Source organism: Aedes albopictus, chromosome 3, assembly GCF_035046485.1.
Source record: "Aedes albopictus strain Foshan chromosome 3, AalbF5, whole genome shotgun sequence".
Taxonomy (NCBI): domain Eukaryota; kingdom Metazoa; phylum Arthropoda; class Insecta; order Diptera; family Culicidae; genus Aedes; species Aedes albopictus.
The window spans coordinates 407,094,738-407,116,653 of record NC_085138.1 but is presented as its reverse complement, the minus strand read 5'-3'; the positions used below and the strand labels follow the sequence as shown (position 1 = coordinate 407,116,653).

General features: G+C 37.7%; 2 protein-coding genes across 2 annotated transcripts in view; both read left to right on the top strand.

Annotated features, from left to right (window-relative positions):
- LOC109403726 (sodium-dependent transporter bedraggled) overlaps positions 1–21,916 on the top strand; it is a 358,384-nt gene that overhangs the window by 184,967 nt on the left and 151,501 nt on the right. The window lies entirely within an intron of this gene.
- On the top strand, positions 7,356–21,234 carry LOC109426430 (aarF domain-containing kinase 1). The gene is made up of 3 exons (XM_019701938.3): positions 7,356–7,580; positions 19,279–20,542; positions 20,614–21,234. Exons 2-3 carry the CDS (start codon positions 19,328–19,330, stop codon positions 20,953–20,955), a joined length of 1,557 nt encoding a protein of 518 aa, XP_019557483.1. The 5' UTR covers positions 7,356–7,580; positions 19,279–19,327; the 3' UTR covers positions 20,956–21,234.

Below are 21,916 nucleotides of genomic sequence, written 5' to 3'. Positions count from 1 at the left end.
GTACCACATTGGCGACGAACGAACCCCGTTTGCTTTTGAGCCTTCAAACCCATTATCGGAACGTTTGATAAGACGACTCAGCGATTTTGGAGATTCAGACAATGAAAAAATCAAGATCCGTTGTTTGTGAAAAGACGTGCAAGGGAAGCTGATCATCAAAAAGGAACTCTTTTCCTGCTCTACCTGAATCGGACAAAAATAACAAGTTCTTTTGCATGGGACTGCCTCAGAAACGGACTGAATCCGTTGTGTTATTTAGATGAAAAAAAAAAACATCGAAGTTCACTTCAAAAGTGGACTGCCTCAGAAGCGATTTTCATCCGTTGAGTTAGGCGAAAACATTACAAAAATCAAGTTCCTTTACAAGGGACTGCCTCAGGAACGAGTTCCATTCGATGAGTTAGGCGAAACAATTTTCATTCAAGTTCACCTTAAAGGTAAACTCCCTCAGGAGCGGATTCAACCCGTTGAGTTCGGCGAAAAATATTGCAGTTCACCTCAAAAGTGGACTGCCCAAGGGACGCCTCAGGGACGGATTCACTCCATTGAGTTAGGCGACACCATTACCAAGTTCAGCCCTAGAGGTGAACTGCCTCAGGAACGGCTTCTGTCCGTTGAGTTTGGCGACAAGATTTCCAAATTTTCCTCAAAGTTAGACTGCCTCAGGAACGGAGTTTTCCGTTGAGTAAGGCGATTCTGGAGACGAGATGATTCTTCTACGATTTGCCTTCCTGTGGTAGGTCGAACTCTACTGGATAAGTACCACATGTGCTAAGATATTAGGCTAGGCGCGCCACGATAGCGTAGTGTACGTTCAGCAAGCCTGTCAGGGTCATAATGACCCTAAAATCCTACTAGGGTTAAACAAGCAATGAACTCGTTTCTCGACTCGCACCCTAGTTTTTGCTATTAATAAAATTTACCTACCTAGTACTAATTTCAAGACCTCGATGTACCAAAGAAAATGAACAAATTTTGTTTGTCCACTCCCAATAATATTCATAACCGTGTATTTTTTTTCGTGTAAATTGCCTTCCGTGTAAATTATATTTAGCGTGTTACACTGATCTGACAGCTCTGACAGTAAAGGACTAAACATAAATTACGTAAGTGGGCACCGAGTATCGTTCACAATCTGCGAACTTGACTGCGGAAAAAATCGCGACCATGACGCCGCTGCTATCCGAGCAGGAACAAATAACTGACACAAAACTGCAGTATACCAAAAACAGGCATCATATATCAAAACAAGGTATTGGTCGGTTATCCTGGTATTGAAAATAACTTACTTTGGTATTTTTTAGGCATTGATGAAATACCTCAGCGAGTTATTGGTTTGGTGTTGAGGACTGCTTGAGGTTTATTTAAAAATTACTACAGTCCGGATTCGCTGGTTGGGTCACGACTGCGCCCCGATTAGCGAATCGTGTTCGTTCGTTGGGGCAACTGACAACAGATCAAAATGCTCTAGACATACGCAAGAGACGAGAAATACGTCACGGAACACTCACACACTTGCGTAAACGTTCTGTATACAGGAGCTGTGATGCGACGGCGGTCAGACGTCAAACTCGTTTTGCCATCTATTTTGACATTGACAGTGCTTTTTAGTTAGGGTTTGCCCCAACCAGTGAACATTCAACCATCGAGACAGCCCATCTAACGAGCTCTCAACGAACGAATCGTCACTGTATTTGTATGCAAAAATCGCCGATTATTTTTTAGGTATTGTCATACCTGATGTCATTATTCACGTGTTATGCACAGAATACAGACCAGTTATTAATTCAGTAACAAATTTTGAAAACGACGTATAATCAATGGTGCAGCATTGATTATACGTCGTTTTCAAAATTTGTTACTGAATTTAGGTATTTTACAAGGGGCTAGTCGCTTGGAACGTTGTGCCAAGAGGTGCCAAGCACACCGTCTTATATATAATCTTATATATAATATATAATCTTATATATAATCTTATATATAATCTTATATATATATACGCTGTGTGGCACACCGAGGCACTCTATGAGGCACAATTTTGACACTTGAGTTTGGATGAAAAAACTAGGCAACCATGTGCATTTGACCTGCAAAATAAAAACAAACAGTTGGTTGTCTTGGTAGTTGCCAAGCAAAATCTGAATCATCAAGCAGTGGCACTTCGGGGCACACTGAAGCACAATTCAATACCCGGTGGCAAACTGAAAATAATTGGCGCAAGTACAGATGTGCTCAGCGACTCCCCCTTGGTATTTTACCTCTTATGCAGGGCTACTTAATGCCTCATTCAAGTTGTACACGGTAAAAATTCTGCACGCTCGATGTTAGGGAAAAATCCATTAACTATTCAAGATCCAAATCAACATGATCAGGAATGTTTTTCCTTTGAAATCGCAATGCTGTAAGTGTTGATTACAGAACCAAAACAAACCCACCGGAGAAATTAAATGGAAATCATTTCGATTTGCACTACTGTATAGAGCAGTACGATACAAAGTGAAAATCTATTGGTTTGGTAATGGCTGTTTTGGACATGAAAGTAAATATAGATGACAGGTGGTAGAAAGTGTTTCGCTTCTATGCGCACCTCTCTAACAGATGTAAAGTAGTGTAGTGGGAAAACAGATGATCGTGAATCTCAAGGTCCTGATGTCGAATCTGTGTGTGATGAACACTTTTTTTTATTCTAGTTTTTTAAATCAAAACATTGTCAACAACAAATTGAAGTGGATTTTCATTAAAATTGAAGAGGCATTGAATGTTCTTTTTCGAATGAAATTTAATGGATCATTGAAGCCGACTTTTCCGCTACTCACCGCATCAAAACAAAAGCAGCACCGTATATGGACGAAAACACAGTGACTGCAGTCGAGTTACGTCAAACACACAAGGCTACGGTGGCGCTACCTGTTCATTTCATAGCGGCCGTTTTAGTTATTTTATGTCGAATTCGTTTATTCGCGACGGTGCACTGCACGAACGGTTTCGGTGCAATTTGTTGACAGCTTATGATGGTATTAGCGTATTAGTAAGAGCGCGTGAGAGCGTCAATGGAAACAATAAAGGATATCAAAAATAAACATAATCAATGTTTTCATGATTTCCGTGATGAATAAAATTATTTTTATTTATTTTTTACTTTCTACATACAATTGAACAATTTTAAAAGTTTTCAGTAATCCACTTGTACATGATAAACTTGTAATGATAACTGTTACTTGAAAATTGTTATCCAATGTTTAAACACTGCTACATTATTTATCTTCTTCAAATTATTGTAATCAAGGTTGTGACCATTCATTTGCAAAGATTTATATTCATTTGCTATTATCTCAGTTCAGAAGCATGCTATCGAAAAACAATGTATGGATGAATTTAACCTTGTAATTTTATCTGAAAGTTTGCTGAATAACATTAGGGTCGCAAACGTATACCAAAGTCGTGAGCGAGCTGTGAAGGCAACTCTCCACGCGATGAATGTAAATTTCATTCACGCTGTGGAAAGTTGCGTTCACAGCTCGCTCACGACTTTGGAATGCGTGTGCGACCCTAATGTTATTCGGCAAACTTTCAGATAAAACTACAAGGTTAAATTCATCCATATATTGTTTTTCGATAGCATGCTTCTGAACTGAGATAATAGCAAATGAATGTAAATCTTTGCAAATGAATGGTCGCAACCTTGATTGTAATATCATAATTTTTCAATTAAAAGCAACTTATTAGAATTTAACAAATGCCGTTGCCCAATAAAAAAAAGGATGCTAACATACAGTTGTAAACGATCTAAGTGCACAAATTTAACACAACAATGTTAAAGGCAGTTCAATAGAAAACGTTTCGCTTCAAAGGAAAATTAATAAATGCTTTTTAAAACATAACGTTATTGAAACGCAACTTATATTTAAAACGCTTTAACCATCCTTTAGTGACATTTGCTTGACTTTCAATGTAATTCAAAAATTCTATATTTGTTGTAAGAAAAAAGAAATAGAATTTACGGTTTTTAAAACTGTTTGTACCTACAAAATGATATTTCAGTTCAATTTGAATTATTAGATTTTTATTCTATGCTGGGCTTATCAAAACTTTATTACGTCAATGTTTCATATATCATAGATCACCATGCGACAGAAAATTCTAATGATTAAAATCACTAAAAGTAATCCACATATTTGCGATAATCAAAAAAAAAAAACAAAAATAGTGATGGGAAAAATATACGTTGAATCAACTCTTTGAAATTTCATGTTACTGATAAATTTTTAAGATTCCTCAGAAGTTGAAAGACGTGATAATCATCGATCAAGTTTAAATAATTTTTAATCGCCGAGATTTGCTCTTTGGAAATTAAAACTTCTCAAAATAAACGAATATCCAAGAAAACTGTTTACCTAATGCCGATCAAACGATCAACGATCAAATCTGACTATACATGTCAATGGTTGCTCCTCCGTGATTGATCTGAGCTGGTACCAATTGCACTGAAATCCAAATGAATAAGGGCTGGGACACTCCACTTATTCTCAAAGTGCAATTCTAGCAGCTCATACATTTTGGATCAATACCAGCGCCGGCCACGTCCTTATAGTCAGTTGGGAAGGGAAAGGAATGTTAGAGTGTGCTGGTTGTTGCTACTAAAGACCGAGATCACCTCTGCATCCCCACATCCAGCACGGATTGGGGTATTTGTTAGACGGAAAGGATGGGAGATCTGGGAGTCACTGTTGGGTCGGTGATGCGATCCATGGATAGGGAATTATTTATAGTGTTCGTAAGGTGATAGATTGTGTGGTGAATGAGGTGAATAAGGTCAAGCGGCACAGCACGCTTTGGTTGCATAACTTGTAGGCGTTATATACACTGTGCTGTGAGTGGAAATTGGAAGGGAGGGAAACGACTTTTTTCCAATTCGTTTCTGGTTCTAGCGATGGCTATGAACATATGAATATACATGAGTTGTATATGTAGAGAAGAGAGAGAGAGAGAGAGCGAGAGATAAAGTGGATAGAAAGATACAAAGTAGGATGAAAAGGAACGGGCCAGGGATTGAACCCATGACCTTCTGCATACGAATCAGAAGCGGTAGCCACTAGACCACCAAGCCCGTCTTATCCAAGAAAACTGTTTACCTAATGCCGAAGAGAAAATCATCATTCCTATCAAAACAAAACCACGATACAAGTTCAGCGATATACATGTATTGGTAAAACTAGCTTTGTACCTGCTACACCGCGCTCAAACTGGGTGTAGCATTTTCTTGCACCGGTGCCAATCGGGTGTCAAAACAGAACAGTACCTGCGAATAAGCGAACGGTTTCGGTGCAAGTTTGCTACACCCGGTGGCAAAGCGGTGCAGGCGGTGCAAATAAACGAATTCGACATTAGTGATCCATTGATAACAAACTGATTAGACAGTAGTGCGAATTCAAGTGCCAATCAGTTCTTATCAGAGTGTGGATGTTTTACCGTGTAGGTATTCGGTTTTCCGTACCTCACACAGAAAAAAACTGTTGTGTAATATTACATCTAAACTGCTGCAACCCGATCAATACGTCTGTTGCATGGATATTACATCGGACTATGTACACATAAGAACAAAAGATTTCACATCAAAACGATGTAATCGTACATAGGAATCGTGATTACATTGATTATTTAGTACATCGGAATGAATTGGCTTCTTTAACGGTTTTGAGATAATGCGATACTCTGAATCTGCATGCAGAGATGGAAACACTCTCATCGTGAATCAACTCGCGAGTGTAAAAGCAACAAACGGTTTACTCACGGTGCCGAGAGTAAACCGTGTGTGAGTTTATTGGCACCCGCTTGCTTCACGAGTATGAAGCAAAACAAAAACAAAAACACTCATGAATTTTTATTCGCGAAGAACAAGTGGAGATGCGGGAATTGCATTTTAGTGCGATTTTAATAGCAAAACAAGTAATTATCCATCAGATAGTAGTGTTTAGTGCTTTATTGTTCCTGAAAAGTTAATCTGTCGGCCGTGTAAATTCGTTTTTTCACATAATTGAAAAATGTTCAGAGCTGCTTCGCGAATCAATCACGAGTGCGACCAGCTTCGTTAGCTCGCGAGTGAAGGAAGTGCGAATATATTCTGGCTTCTGTTGTTCACGTATAGGATAGCTTTGCGTTTGTGTCTACTCAGCTGCATTCCTCACTGTTTTCCATCACTGTCTGCATGTCAAACTGAGCCGAAATCCAAATTTTCACAAGTTTTGGAGCCCACAATTTGAAGTTTGTATGGGAGCGATTTGTCAAATCACCCCTCGTCGCAGTTTGTACTGGGCGGAGCTGTCAAACAGTTACCCAGCTGTCAAAAGGTAATTTCAATAAATCTCTTTGGAATTGATTTTAGGTACCAAAATAAGGATCTAAAAATCTGAAAAAAATCATAGTGGCTTAGAAAAAGGTGCTCTTTCGTATAAAATCAAAAAATCAATAAATTTTTCATAATTTAAAAACCCAATTACATCGGGTGGGTTGCATTTATTTTTTGCTGTGCAGTTTGTTATTCTTCAGCTATTTTGCAAGGGCTGAAAGTCTCTTTAATAGAGACAAATCAATCAATCAATCAATTCAGCCATTTTAAAATAGCTTTAAAATAAATAGCAGGAGAACTCCTGCTCGGGTACTATTATCGTCGCACCACCAAATCGAAGTCGTCGCTAGAAGCACATGCGAAGTTGCAGCTGCGAAGTAAATTTGAATCTATTTTTTCTGTTGCGCATCATTAAGCTAATTAAGAGCAACAATATGCACTAATCCAAATTGAGTTGCGACATTTCTAAGTAGGTTAAAAATCAATTTTCGCACGTTCGGTCACTTCGTATTTCGACCAAAAGCATAATATCTTTTGCTATTAATAAAATTCACCCAAAGGCAGTTTTCCGTGCACTTCGCATGCTACAGCCACGCAACATGCACCGTGGTCGCGCGACAAAAAATGTCGCGTCTCCGACAAAAAACAAAATCCGAAACGTCATTTTTGCTTTCAAGTGCATTTTCTGTCTCGCTCGTTCTTTTTCTTTATTTCATTCATGCATCAGCAGGGATGCCAGAGTGCCAGAACTATTTTGGTAAGGAGAAATTGTTGTACATTCGATAAAAAAAAACAATATTTTTCTGTAATAATTGTTCATAATGTAAAACTGTTTCATTTATAGGTTATTTTGTTGAATTTAGAAAAAAAAAAAAAAAATAACTGCATGCAGATTGCCAACTACACATGCCAAACACATAAAAATCGCAATGTTGTTGATCGATTGTCCATAATGTGCTGCCAGCCCTGACCGCGACACATGCGATTTCACTCCCACCGCCACGCACTTGAATTCATTCAAGCATCAGCCACTGACGGCTGCTGATGCGTAAGCGTGCGCGTGTTTACTTTCTTCATTCATAATTTTATTTAAATACCTAGTGCTGCACTGTCAACACAATCGAAGTGAAATTTTTGTCTTTTACCACCCGAAAATGGAGCTATCGTGACAAATTTGCACATCAATCGAGAGTTCTCAAGCAGGGGAAGCGAAAGGCATCGGTGCACGGACCGGGTAAGAACGACTAAGGCCACCAAATTGGACGATCGTGTACCTAATTTACGTAAGCCCGAATCGAATGATGGTCGACGAATGTCCAACACGCGAATGAAGACCAGCTAAGCTGGATATGACTGCGTTGTGTGTCTGTTTGAAAAGTATTTAGTGTTTGCATTCCACGCTGCTTGCGGGCCAGGTAAAAGCAAGGCCTTCCGAAGAGGATTGGCGGCATTGACTATGAAACAAGTTTTTTTTTTCGGTGTGTGGTATGAATAATTATACAGTTTCATCGCGAGAAGGAACTGAGCATCTGAAAGTTATTAGCATATGGACTATCGCTATGCGTAGGATCCTGAAAAGAGGCGGGTGTGATTTTGGACGACTTGTGGGACTTGTTGCGCACCGGGCAGGGAAACACGCGGATGTGTCAACGTCACAAGGTCAATATCACTCTTCGCAATAGCGCGAAACCAGAATCGCCCGAGCAGACAGGTGTGGGATGTGATATGGTGCCCTTGATTGATATCATTTCGCAACAGGTTACAGATCTGTGCTTGGGGCAAAATTGAGTCGTTTTTGATTTTGAAATTGTTGTAAGTTATTTTAGTGCATAGGTATGTATCTAGGTATATCATGTACAGTGGTTCCGCGAAATGACAAAGAAAGTTACAAAACATGGCAACATATGTGTCGTCATATGAGTGGGGGTGTTGGGTACAGGGTATAGGCCTAAATAGAAAGCTTTGGCGAGTGAACTTTATGGCCCACTGGTTTAATTTTGGTGTATTGTGTATCCTCATCCTATACTTTGTGTTTAAAACCCCAATTTGTTCTAGCATTATCAAGATTATCAAGGTATTGAATTTAAACATTCGTAGTGAAATGAATATATTGAAACTACTTATTCATTTTGTCTTAAATTCCGAATATCTATTTCGTCATTCCGTCAAGTTGATTGGAAATGAAATTTAAAGCAAAATCAAACTTTGTTTTCACTTACTTTGAATCCTGTGCACCCCTGGCGTGGCCAGACTGCAGGTGAAAAGTTTCCATCCTGGGATTGTTCGGCGATATGATCGGATGTAACAATTCCCGGGTAACACATCAGCCGTCTTAATCCAGGATGATGTAGAGCACGCTGTTAGGTAACAATCTGGATAATAAACAAGATAAGGCCGGAACAAATCTCATTTTCTTCTTTTGTCACAATACTCGTTGGCTCGCTAAGGGGGAGGACAAAAATAATAAATGTATTTGACGAAGAAATACCCAAACAATTCGGCAAAATCTATAAACTCATCGGATTTGTTAAGAAATTTTCTGTGCAACTCTAATTTCACCTTAAAATTTTAAAATTTCTTGAATATTTTATTGGTGTCCCCCCTCAAAATGTTGAATTTCGATCAAAATTTTCCGAGGGGGCGGTGACATAAGAGAAAATCGAAATTTGTGTCAGCCTAACTATCAAAAGACAAAATCTAGATTGAGTTTAAATAAGGGCGAAAGTAACATGAAAGAGTTCTCTTCATCGACTTTCTCTTCTTCAAATTAAAGTGACAAGATGCAAGTATGATTGAACTTTTTGGCCATAAATCGCTAGGTTGCGATGCAATCTGGCGTCTAAATGTAAAAAAGTTCGATTGAATTTGCATTTTGTCACTGTATTTTGCAGAAGAGAGAGTCGATGAAGAGAACTCTCTCATGTTACTTTCGCCCTTATTTAAACTCAATCTAGAAATACAGTGTTGCACATATATGACACATTCCACGCACTTCTACGCCAAGGGTGTGAAATTTCAAAGTGATTTTTTTGCCCCAAGCTTTCCAGCATATGAAAAAGGGTAGATTCAATCTTATGAAAACTATTTGTTTTACTTAAAATTTGACTGGTAACGTATTTAAATAGTTTGGTGAAGTAAAAGCATTTTATGTAAGAAAAATGAAATTTTTCATTGATAAGCTTCAAATATGCCTGCTTGCATATGAAAGTTCAAAAACATTATATCTATTTTTTGTAAATGTAGTATAATAATGTATATTTCATACACCCAAATTCAACTTTTCATAAAAATGGGTTTAGATGTGTTTTAAGCACTTTTAGCAATTGCCGCAATTTAATGGTGTCCCGTTACGAAAATAGCACATTTGTTGTAATAACTAATTTATTACGAACTTTAGAAAAATGATTTTCAGGATTCTCTTAGTACTCGTGGAGACCTTTCTTTCAACATATGGGTTAACTTGATCGACACGTTATATTAGGCGTTACAATGGGTACGTAGACATGGTGTCCCGTTACGAAAATTTTAAAGACATTCATAAGTGGATAAATAAATTTGGTTTAATCAAATATTTAACCAAAAAACTGTAACCATGATGAAATGATATTGTAGGTGGTATATATTTACGCTATCCTTCTTGAGATAACGGCCCTACTGGAACAAAGCCCGCTTCTCAGCTCTACGAAAACTACGTGAAGAAATGGCAGGTATTCTGACGGATCAGTATAACAAGTGATATTTTATTAAGTTTTGTGGTGACAGCATACTCTTTGAATGCTATAACTTTTTCAATATATCCTATGAATTACCACCATGATGTATAAAAAGGCTCATAGAATCACACAACGTTCAAAACATGAAAATCCCGAAGTGATGGTTGGCATTCCTTTTTTCCCCATTAATCACCGTATAACTAGCCGTATAATTTACTTTTATGACGAAGCTTATATTCTTATTGAAAAAATAAAATAAAATGCACCACGAAGATGGCATTGCATTACTTTTTGTGACTACATAAATTAGTAACCATTGATTAAAAGTCTAGCGACCTCCCTCTTGCCGTTTTGGTTGTCAACCTTTTTTTCTTCTCGAAATTCGTTTGTATTGTTACTGGTTGTCGTTAGCTAAATATCAACGGAAAGCCCCCATAATCCCATCGCTTCCACAATAAAACATTGTTTTCTCTAACCTCGACCAAACCGCGAGTTTAACGGTTCCCCAAAACTAACATAGTAAAAAAGAAAAATCCCCTTTGAAATGTAAAATTTATTTCAAATAAAATTGGTTCATTTATTCTCAAGGCACATGAGCCTTCAAATAGAGGATTAAAGCAACATGCGACATATGCTTGAAAAGACTGTGTTGGAAGAATGTACTATAGATATCATTAAATCTTCTTTGGATCATTATAATGTAGAATGTGGAAAAACCGCGAAGATAGAGACGTTGCACAACCATAGTTTTGGAGATACAATTAAACTTCACGTACCCGACCCCCGATAACTCATTTTCAAAATACTGGCATTTCGTCAATTTTCATCCTTTTTTTTTAAGTCGCTCTGGATCGAGCATAAATTGGTGCTTATTTACACTCTGAAAAGTTTTCACGTCCGATTTACATGAAAACATAGGTAGTTTTCGTCCATCCACTTTTTCATGTAAGTTTTACCGGAATGACACGTAACCCAAAGAAAAATTGAATCCGATAGTTCACATGAAAAGTCAAGTAAATCAGACATGATTTTCCGGTAATATTGACGTGATATTGTCAATAACTTCCACATGAAAACTACGTAAATTTTACCTGAAATGTTATTCCGTTTTAAATTTCTTTCGTGTCATTTTTACGTGACTTTTTAGTCAAAATAACTCAGTACAGATCCGGAAAAAAGTCAATCTAAAATCGTCTATTTATTTTAATCAATTATTCACGAATCACATGATGCAAGCTTCCGGAACACAAGCTGTCACGGCGGGGGGTCACAACTGAATCTGTTGATAGGGGCTTCCATGGATGGCCGACCTGGGCCGGGCCGTAATGATCTACAGTGGCGAACGCTTCATCTTCTGAAGAAATCGGTTGGTCATCATCTGGCGCTTCGGACGGATGCACTTCTTGTTGATCACTATTATTTGTTGGGTCGAGAATGTGGAACCTGGAACGTTGAATCGTTAGCTGCACTTCGATTGGTAAAAATGGAAAAATTTACCAATGATCGAATAGTTAGACTTACATTCCGATTCTTCAGGTCTCAATAGGAGAAAACAACTCAGCGTTTCTTGGCACCAAGTTCTCGTTTTCGAAGAGCTACAAAATTTGCTTAAGTTGATCTTCAGTCACCGTAAAATTCCAATGCCGCGTTCTGAAATATTTGAAAACAGAAAGATTCTGATGGTGAATTAATACGATGTTAAATTAAGTCAATTCTTTAATTGTAAACCTTTACCTTCTATAAAATACAACAAACTACTCGAAAACTTCAGATCAGTTAGCAGATCGTTGATTAATTTGTTTGTAGACGCCATATTGGTTTATTTCTGCATACATGAAATCCACGTAAACCTTGTTTCCAGTCTGGTTCGCGGAAATGTCAAACTCACAAACACACTAACACAAAGGCACCGAAGCTGTCCACGTTTAAATGTGATCAATGTTACTAAACTTTCGAGTAAACATGAAGTGGGAAGCAGATAAAAGTTACATGAATCACGTAACTTATGTGATTTTGAGAATCTAGGTCGGTTACATGAAATTTCACGTGGTTCGGACGTGAAGAATTTTTAGAGTGTATTACACTCAAGTGGCCATGTTTTATCCGGAACCATTTCGGAGATATTCCGGGTTGTACTGTGGTCAAGGGGTGGGGAAGGGATCTGTTTTCCCAAATGGCTACAAGTGATTATTTTGTGTGTGTTATTGTGTTTTAGAGGCCCCCGCGGAACCTGCTCCAGGTGTTACGGAGCGGCCATATTAGTTGATACATATTTAAGTCATTTTTTTTCTATCCCATTCTTTCGAAATCATGAAGATTGACACGTCGCTCGGCGTGTTTTGGTTGCAAACTAGAAATGTCCCCGATGACATCCCTGTGGAACCTGTGCTATATGTTTCGGGGTGGCCAAATTAGTTGATACATACTTCAGTCTATCGTTTCTGACTCAGTCATTCGAAATCATGAAGATTGATATGTCGCACGGCATGTTTAGGTTGAAAACCAGAAGTGTCCCCAATGAGGCCCCGCGGAACTTGTCACAGGGATTCGGATGGGCCAACTTATTCCAATCTGGTTACAGCAGCTGTGTTTCACTGTTCGCAACAAAAATTTCGCTGAAAATCGATGGTTCAAACACAACAACACTCGAAATAATCACTTTTAGCCATTTTGAACACCCCCTGACCCCTGCACAATCCGGAATATCGGCGGAATGGTTCCGGATATTGCACGGCCACTTGAGTATAATAAACTAGCATCAATTTATAATCAATTGAAAGCAATTTAAAAAAAAAATCGGATGAAAATTGACGAAATGCCAGCATTTTGCAAATGAGTTGTCGGGAATCGGGTACGTGAAGGTTAAATAAACATCGAAACAGGTTCCTCAGGGCCCATTCCGATGGCCACCATAGGGCCAGAGTGGTTTTGAAGGCCTATTTGTGTCCTGTCGGACAGCTACCATCAGTCTGAAAAACATTGCCGAAGACACCAACATTCTATCTAGCAAAGCATTTGATCTACAACTAGATGTCTTTAGCCGTAACGGGACACCATTTGTAAAACACTGTTTTCACGCGAGCGTAACGCTGCGCTCCCAAAACTAAATCAATAATATTTCCGAAACTATGCATTTCTCAGTAAAACTCACTTCGGCAATCTTGTTCACATCAATCCAAAGAAGAAATGTCTAGAAGACTCTATTATTCAAAACCTCATAACAGAGCTGATATACGCATTTCAGTTTGAAAATTTTAAAAAGAAGATTTCTGCGATGGTGTCCCGTTACGAAATGTAACATGTTATATTATGTAAATTGGAACCAAAACCCCATAGAACAAATATTGCATCAGGAAGTACATCTAATAAGCTTGTTATAAAACCTGTTAAACCATATGTTCATGAACATTGCGTTCGATTGCAGACGTCATTTGTTCACGAAAGTTAGTTCCTCGCGGTGTCCCGTTACGCTGGAATGTGTCATATATCAACACTGATTTTTCAATTGGGCCTAACTGACATTTTCGAGTTCTCTTCATCGATCCTCTCTTTGTGTTATCACAGAATGTGTATTGAGTTTTCCAAAGATTTTTTGGTTGAAATGCGAAGAAGACGACTACATGTTGCTATAGAAACAAAAAGAATAATGATTTTGTTTGTTTTGATCAAGTTATTAGCGAAAGAGAGAGTCGACGAAGAGAAATCGATCAAGTCAGTTAAGGTCCCATTAGACATGACAAATATTTGGCCAAACAAGCCCAACAAATGACCAACACAACATAAATCATGGCAACCTCGGATGAATGTCGGACTACAATGGCAAATATTTGTCATTATGACAAACAGTCTAATGACCCCTTTAGGCCCTTATGAAGAATCATTGTCGATATATCAACAACACAGTGTCGGACAAAACAATAAGACCACCGGTCCTATTTTATACAAAATGGCTAAGTTTGACTATATGGTACTCGGGTTCTAGTAAACCGATTTGGCTGATATTTAGGTAGTCGACATCGAATTACGGGAATTTTGATTTGTATTTGTAGTGACCGGATATCGGCTCCATCCAGCAGCTAAATGAGTTATCCCACACTACACTTTGGGACAACTTTGGGATCACTTCCATTTCAAAAGAAACAACAATAATAAATTCTATTTTTACTAATGTTCATCAAAGCACATGTATTCTCGTGAAAAGTATCCAACAAACTGACATTTCATTTTTCTGCACTCGCTCAGCCTCCTAAGATCCATCTTTATAACCAGCATCGTTCTTTTTTAATTCAAATTGAGTACATTGATTTTCTTTTTTTTTTTCATTATCCCTTATGATCCCTACAGTATTGAATTGATTAAGTTCTGTTCACTACTTCCAAAGTTACAGATATACGGTGCGATAAAACCAGAGAGTAAAAAAATCGAAGATTGTAAGTGAAGATTGACATTCTCATTTTTTCATTCGTGTTTGGCCACATTCATTGTCAGCTGAATGCCCCTCTTTTTTCATTCAATTCTCTGTCACGAATATTTTTTCACACGTCGTAAAATGCCCAATTTCTGTTAACAAACGCACAATCCGACTTAATGGACAAATAGAGAACATAATTTATATTCTAATTAACTACTATACACAAGTTTTGAGGTTATTGGAAGTATAATCGGGAGTTACGGTCCAGTTTTATTTCTCAGTGAAAATTGCCAGTGACAGAAAAATGAAGGAATAGTGAAAAAAATCATTCACCAAAATGATTTTTTTATCCCTCAGTTGAGAATCTTCAAAATTCACGTTGAATTTCACTCATTGAAAATGAAAATTTTAAACTCTGGATAAAACAAATTAAATTGACCACCAGATTTTTATGATTATTATTTGTGGTCAATTAAATAAAAATATCCGATAACAATCATCGTGTTGTCTTCCGAAGGTTTCCAGTAAATTTAGCTTACTCTGCTACAACAAAACATCAGGTAGATCATTCCCTTCCGGTCGTATGACTCTGCAGCCATAGGTAATCCTTGCGCTGATGGTGGGTACAAAATCATCATCAATTAAATAAAAATGTCCCCAAGTTTAAGGCTTTTTACGGCGTCATCAGCATTGGCAGCCATGTTGGATATGAGCCTCAAAATTTCAAAGTGATAATTCTGTGCCACCAAAGCGAATATTCGTATGAAAAAGTATCATCCTATATGCTCACTTGCAGTGATTGCGATGATACTTTTTCTGCTGCGTTGCTGCAGAATTGACAGTTTTTTATCACTTCAAAAATGCGAGGCAAACAATCATTGAAAAGCAAAAAGTCAATGATTTGTTTGAAAACTTAGTGATGCAGTAAGACACCTTAAATGGCCCCTTTAATTTCAGCACTAGCCCTATTATTCAGTAGTTTCGTGTATATGTAACTTTTCTTGTAGTGAATGTAGGGATTGAACTGAACTCAATCAACTAAATACAAATCAAAATTCACGCATCTCCATGGCAACTGTCAAAATTTCATCCAAATCGGTTCACTAGAAAGCGAGAATCACATCATCAAACTTGGCCATTTTGTATGAAAAATGACTGGTGGTCTTATTGTTTTGTCCGACACTGTATGTATAAAGGGTGATACGGTCAAAATTTGGCCACACAATTTGTTTCATAACTTGAGACTGCGTACACCAAAACAGCTGATTTTTGGAAGAGTAATGGTACATTATATGTAGCTTATACCATACAATTTTCATCAAAATCGGTTGAGTATTTGCGGAGATATTGTGAATCCTGAAAACTGCATTTTTAAAATGTTGTACAAAGAGGATAAAAAAATAAGAACACATTTTTACTCTTTTATTTATAGAGCCAGAAATACTGAACCAATTTCAATGAATTTTTTTCTGTATGTAAAGCATATCAAAATGTTGTGTTAAAATTGCATTCAATTTGATCCAGCTGTTACAAAGTTATATTTGTTTAGGTGGTCAGATTTTATCAAATTTTGTCAAGTCAAGTCAAATTTTGGTCACACATTTTTTTCATAACTTTAGATTGCGTACACCAAAACAGCTGATTTTTGAATCAGTTATGGTACATTATATGTAGCTTGTACCATAAAAGTTTCATCAAAATCGGTCTAGTATTTGCGGAGTTATTGTTGAACCATGAGATCTACAATTTTAAAATTTTGCGCAAAGAGGATTCACAAATAAGAACACATTTTTACTGTTTTATTTATAGAGCCAGAGATACTTAACCGATTTCAATGAAAATTTTTCTGTATGTGAAGTATGCATATCAAAATGTTGTGTAAAATTTCATTCAATTTGATCCAGCCGTTACAAAGTTATATTTTCTTAAGTGGCACCCGGTCAGTTTTTTTCATATTCAAACTGCTACAACTTTGAAAGTATTCATACAAAATGGCTCAAAATTTTACTAAGAACATATTTTCATAATAGTATTATACTGTAGAATTTTGATAAAAATCGGAGCAGTATTGGTAGTTCTATAATCAAAATTGTGCTTTACTGACCTTAAATTTCCAAAAATTTACTAAGGAGCGCCTTTGTACACAATTTTAAAAAGGTAGGTCGATGGTTTATCAACCAATACTTATCGATTTTGATGAAAATTTTATGGTATAAGCTACATATAATGTAGCATTACTGGTCCAAAAATCAGCTGTTTTGGTGTACGCAGTATAAAGTTATGAAAAAAATTGTGTGACCAAATTTTGACCGTATCACCCTTTAATAGTAATCTGGACTGTTCATTTTATAAAACGGACATGTTTGCAATGCATAAAAATAGTTGAATCTTATAGAAATTAAAAAAGAAATTAAAAGTTATTAAATTTACAATGTTTCAATGCATCTAGTCGAAAGTATAAATTATACAATTTCAAATACAGAAAACCGCTTCTTGATAGACTTACTGGCTTGGCTACTGTGCGCCATGACAGTTATCGGAGTCAATACAGCTTCGTTCTTTGAAGGTTCTTCCAAATATCGTTGGAATTTATCCTAAATTTTATTACATGTTTTATTTTTGTGTTAAATGTGCTATTTTAACTTGTAAATATTCCCCTAGTATTAATGCACATTTATAAGGTTCTGGCAGAATAGAGGCCCGAAATCCTATTTCGATTGCCAACATTCAGGCCATTTCGGGCCGCGATTTAGTACTAGAGATGTAAACCATTCCCTGACACAGACTTCAAGTTATAGAACTCTAGTGATGAAACCCGAATCGGGATGCTCCCTTAGGATTAGAAATTCCTAGACAAAACACAAGCTATAAAAGCAACTAATGCTGCGAACAAAAGGCAACCTTCCAGAGAAAATACGATTACATGATTGACTGATGGACCAACAACATGAATGAAACCTCGTCATCCTGTCATCGAAAATTGTTATCCACTATGATAACAGGGCGAAATTTATGTTCTGTGTTGTATGTCCAGTCCATATGTGATGTCCTATTTTATTACGCATTTGTAGTGATCCACTACAATATGTTATATTTTAATATGCATTTGTAGTGCTTCATTATTTTTTCGTAATAATTTAGCATACCAATGATGCCGGAAATAAATTATCACAAGCAGTTATGTTCAAATATGGCGTACATTGGATCAAGCCCTGTTGAAGATAACTAATAATGCTTCTCTAAAGTCGAAAAGTTACATTAAAGGAGCAAAAAATATGCAATTTTTCACTACATTAATGATAAAGATTGTACTTTAAAGCATATTTTTTTTGGTATCATTTAGAATGCGATTCTCTACTACACTGGATAAATTTTGAGCTGAATCTGTAGTTTTACTAAACTTGAATAAAAATTTCTTATCATTTTCTTTGAAAACAAAACAATTTACTATGTCTTACTGGATAATGCCTGCTGAGTTATTACTGACCAACTATTAAGCCTTACCTTTAGTAGAATAGTATTGGATTCAAATATATTAAAAAGTTCATGAAAGTTTAAAAGTTAAGTAAGTAAAAAATTAGGTAGAATTTTGAGCAATCGGTTTTTATTCCGGTCTAATGAAAACTGCTTCAGTTACACAATGAAGGACTTTTTCTATATATTTTTTTTATTTTTCCTACATTGTAGAATAGCTATTGAAAGCTATGCAAAAAACTGATAACGATTTTATAAAAAAAAAGTAGAAATATATCACATAAGCAAGTTGTCCGTTTTATAAATTGAACAGTCTTTATAGTCTATTTTACGAAACGACAACACTGTTGATATTGATATTAACACTCACGGGCTAGGTCGCGACTTCCTGTCTAATTTTCATTCATGAAATGAGCGATCAGCTGATTCGAAACGTCTCGTAAAATGGCCCATTTCCTGGCATTTGCCTATCTGTGTTGGCACAAATTTCCTAAATAGAGAAGAACGTGCCTCTGGAGGCGACTTATTGATACCTGATACCTAATAATTCTCTTGTTGAAGCAAACGTTAGCTGTTTTATATTTTTAAAACAAATACTGACACTCTGAGTATGTGTTAAGCTACTTGAATAAGTAATGTAAAACTTAATAGGCTTTTAAATCAAATTTTTGATTTTGTTGATTTGAGGTAACATTGATCATGTCAGTGGTCAATGTTCGTTTGTGTTAAAAATGCTTACTTACTTTCTAAATTTGGGGTCTCTGATTTCAAATATGTAGTCCACATTCTTACAAGTTATGTACTTTTTGAGTTATTTTAGGATTAAAATCCTCTAAACGGCGAATAACGCCTAAAGGTAGGCAATGGCTTAAGAAATTGATAGCCTGCTTTGAATAAATCGTATATTTTATTAAAAAAGAGCACTTCACAAAAGTTTCGTTTATTAAACCCAACTCAAGGATATCATATTGAAGTTATACAGTGATATTTAACCTAATATTGTACGTGTCTAGTATTCATACCATGAATGTTTGACAATGTATCTCATTGCGTTACGAAACACAGTTAAGGAAAAATCGATTTATTTCAATGTTTATGAAATTAAATTTTCATGAATTCTATGTCATTCAATAGTTAAATAATGGCAGATTACAATATACCATTCGTGAGCATAAACTGATTCAATTAAACCATGTTTGTTTGAACATTCCATGAGGTCGGTCAAGCCGATCAATTTTACCCCGCGGATCAATGATACCCCGTTTTACGGTACATACATTTAATCGACATATTTGCTATAACCAAGGCTAAAACTTACTTCGTTTTCATTTCAGATAATTTCTACTGTCTCAGACAATCCAACGCTAAACCAACGACTAGACAATGTGGCCGACGAGACGCCTGCTCAAGTACGGCTTCGTGGGAGGTTCCCTGGTGGGAACTGCCCTCAGTCTCCACGCTAACGACTACGATGTGAACTCGATCGGTATCGTTCGGCTGGGCCGAGCGGGTATGACCGTGTTCGATATCGCTACAACCTACAAAACCAATCTCTACCGGCAGGAGTGGCCCGACAAAAAGGACCCAGCCTACCTCAAGCTGAAAAGCGAAACGCACAAACTGGCGGCTGAGAAACTGCTGGAGCTGTGCAGGACCAATAGGGGGGTCTACATCAAAGTAGGACAACACATCGGAGCCCTGGAGTACCTCCTGCCTTACGAGTATGTCCAAACGATGAAGATTCTGCACAGTAACGCCCCTCAGAATCCCATCGAAGATCTGTACAAAGTAATCCGACAAGATCTGAAAGTGAATCCGGAGGAGATATTCTCCTCTTTCGATTCGGAACCTCTTGGAACGGCTTCGTTGGCCCAAGTGCACCGAGCAACCCTGAAGGACGGAACAGAAGTTGCCGTGAAAGTGCAACATCCGTACGTTCGGGGGAACTCTATCGTGGACATCAAGACCATGGAAGTGCTAGTCAAATTAGTATCGTGGGCATTCCCGGATTTCAAATTCCAGTGGCTGGTGGACGAAACCAAACGGAACCTCCCGGTCGAGATGGACTTTGAACACGAGGGTCACAACGCCGAAAAGGTGGCCGAGATGTTCAAGGACTACAAGTGGCTCAAGATTCCGAAGATCTACTGGCAGTATACGACGCCCCGGGTATTGATGATGGAATTTTTGAAGGGCGGTCAGGTCAACGACGTCGAATACATCGACCGGGAGAAACTGGACCGGTACGACATCGCGAACAAAATCGGCCAACTCTACTCGAATATGATCTTTCTGAAGGGATTCGTCCACAGCGATCCCCATCCGGGTAACATTCTGGTTCGCAAATCGGACAAAGGTGGCACCGAGGTTGTACTCCTGGATCATGGACTGTACGCCAATCTGACGGAGAAGTTCCGCTACGAATACTCGAAACTGTGGCTCAGCATATTGAAGGTGGACCAGATGGGAATGAAGAAGCACGCGCAGGCTCTGGGCGTCCAAGGAAGCATGTGGGGTTTGTTTGCCTGTATGGTTACCGGCCGGCCGTGGAACTCGGTGATCAGTGGTATCGATCGGGTGAAACAAGACGCCGCAGAGGTTGGTATTTACTTACTTTTTATATAACATGGCAATATGAGACTTAACACTTTCCCCATTAACATTTCCAGAAAGAACTCATCCAAAAGGAAGGCAAACTGGTCATCCCGCACATCTCGGACGTACTGGAAAAGGTCGACCGGCAAATGTTGCTGGTGTTGAAAACGAACGACCTGATTCGAGGCATCGAAACCACCCTGAAGACCCAGAACCGGATGACCGCTTTTTGGGTGATGAGCAAGTGTTGCATCAAGAGCGTCGGCAGCCGGGAGTATCAGGACGCACCGGATCCATGGAAGAAACTGTCCACCTGTCTGCGCGAAAATTGGGCCATCTTCAAGCTTAATGTGTACTACCTCTACCGGGGGTTGGTGACGTTACATTTCATTTCGTCGTTGAAGATGATATTCTAGTAAAAGCTAGGTAGTCAATTATAGGAAAAACAAACAATGACAACTAGAATTTAAAATGTGGGCATTCAAGGTGTCGGGTATAGGCTTATAAAGATCAGATAGTTTTGCGCTTGTTTACTGCCTTGGATTATGTTAGCTTAGTAACGATCAGAATATTACCAGCCAGATTTCCAAATGAATGAGATATAGATATATGAAGTATTGTTGAAGATATTTGTTTTCATTGCTGCTTAGTTTACGTTTAAAGTCTATTAAAAATGTGAATTTAAAACTCTTTTACCTAGTACCTTCTAATATCAAAGAAAGAAAATTCTCAGTTGGCATGGATTACCGTGTCTAGCTCGTAGCGCTTAAAGTATTTGAGAACGATTGACCGGCGGTGGTTGCTCAAAGAAAACTGGTCTACGCTGGAGCAAATCTTCGAGAAGAAAGGTGTAAAGGAATCAATAAACGGAGCTTGGGAGTAGCTACCGTTCTTAAGGACAAACGTCTTGAAATCCCGTTTCAACAGTGCATAAGAACTTCAGACGCACAAATCTCAAGAAGCAAGCTTCAAACAACAGTGAATTTCATTATTCTCTTCTTGCTCACTCGTAATTGGCGATTAAAAGTAGAGGTTATGTCGTGAAAATTTGGAAGTTTGAAAGGGAAATACCAGTTCCCCATCAGTTTAATCATCAATTCTTTAGTAAATTTATCGATAAAATGAATTTTTCTACCCCGATCTCACATTAAATTTTATCTGGAACGACTCAATCACTAAAATACGAAATGGGATTTCACAAAACTTAACCTCACTTTAGGAGGCCAATAAGCTTGAAATAAAAAGATCAGGTGCGCTGGTTTTGTTTATGAAGAGATTTGTGCCCTCAAAATCGTGAGTAGGTCCCAAAGTCGGCCATTTTGGGATTCTAACAAGTCTGTCTTTAATGTGCTTCTCAATTCAACTCGGCTATCGAAC

Excerpts from the sequence above, each read along its gene's own strand:
- LOC109426430 (XM_019701938.3), top strand. The coding sequence starts at position 19,328 with ATGTGGCCGACGAGACGCCTGCTCAAGTACGGCTTCGTGGGAGGTTCC. Across the intron at positions 20,543-20,613 it reads TGAAACAAGACGCCGCAGAG|AAAGAACTCATCCAAAAGGA; the intron begins GTTGGTATTTAC and ends TAACATTTCCAG.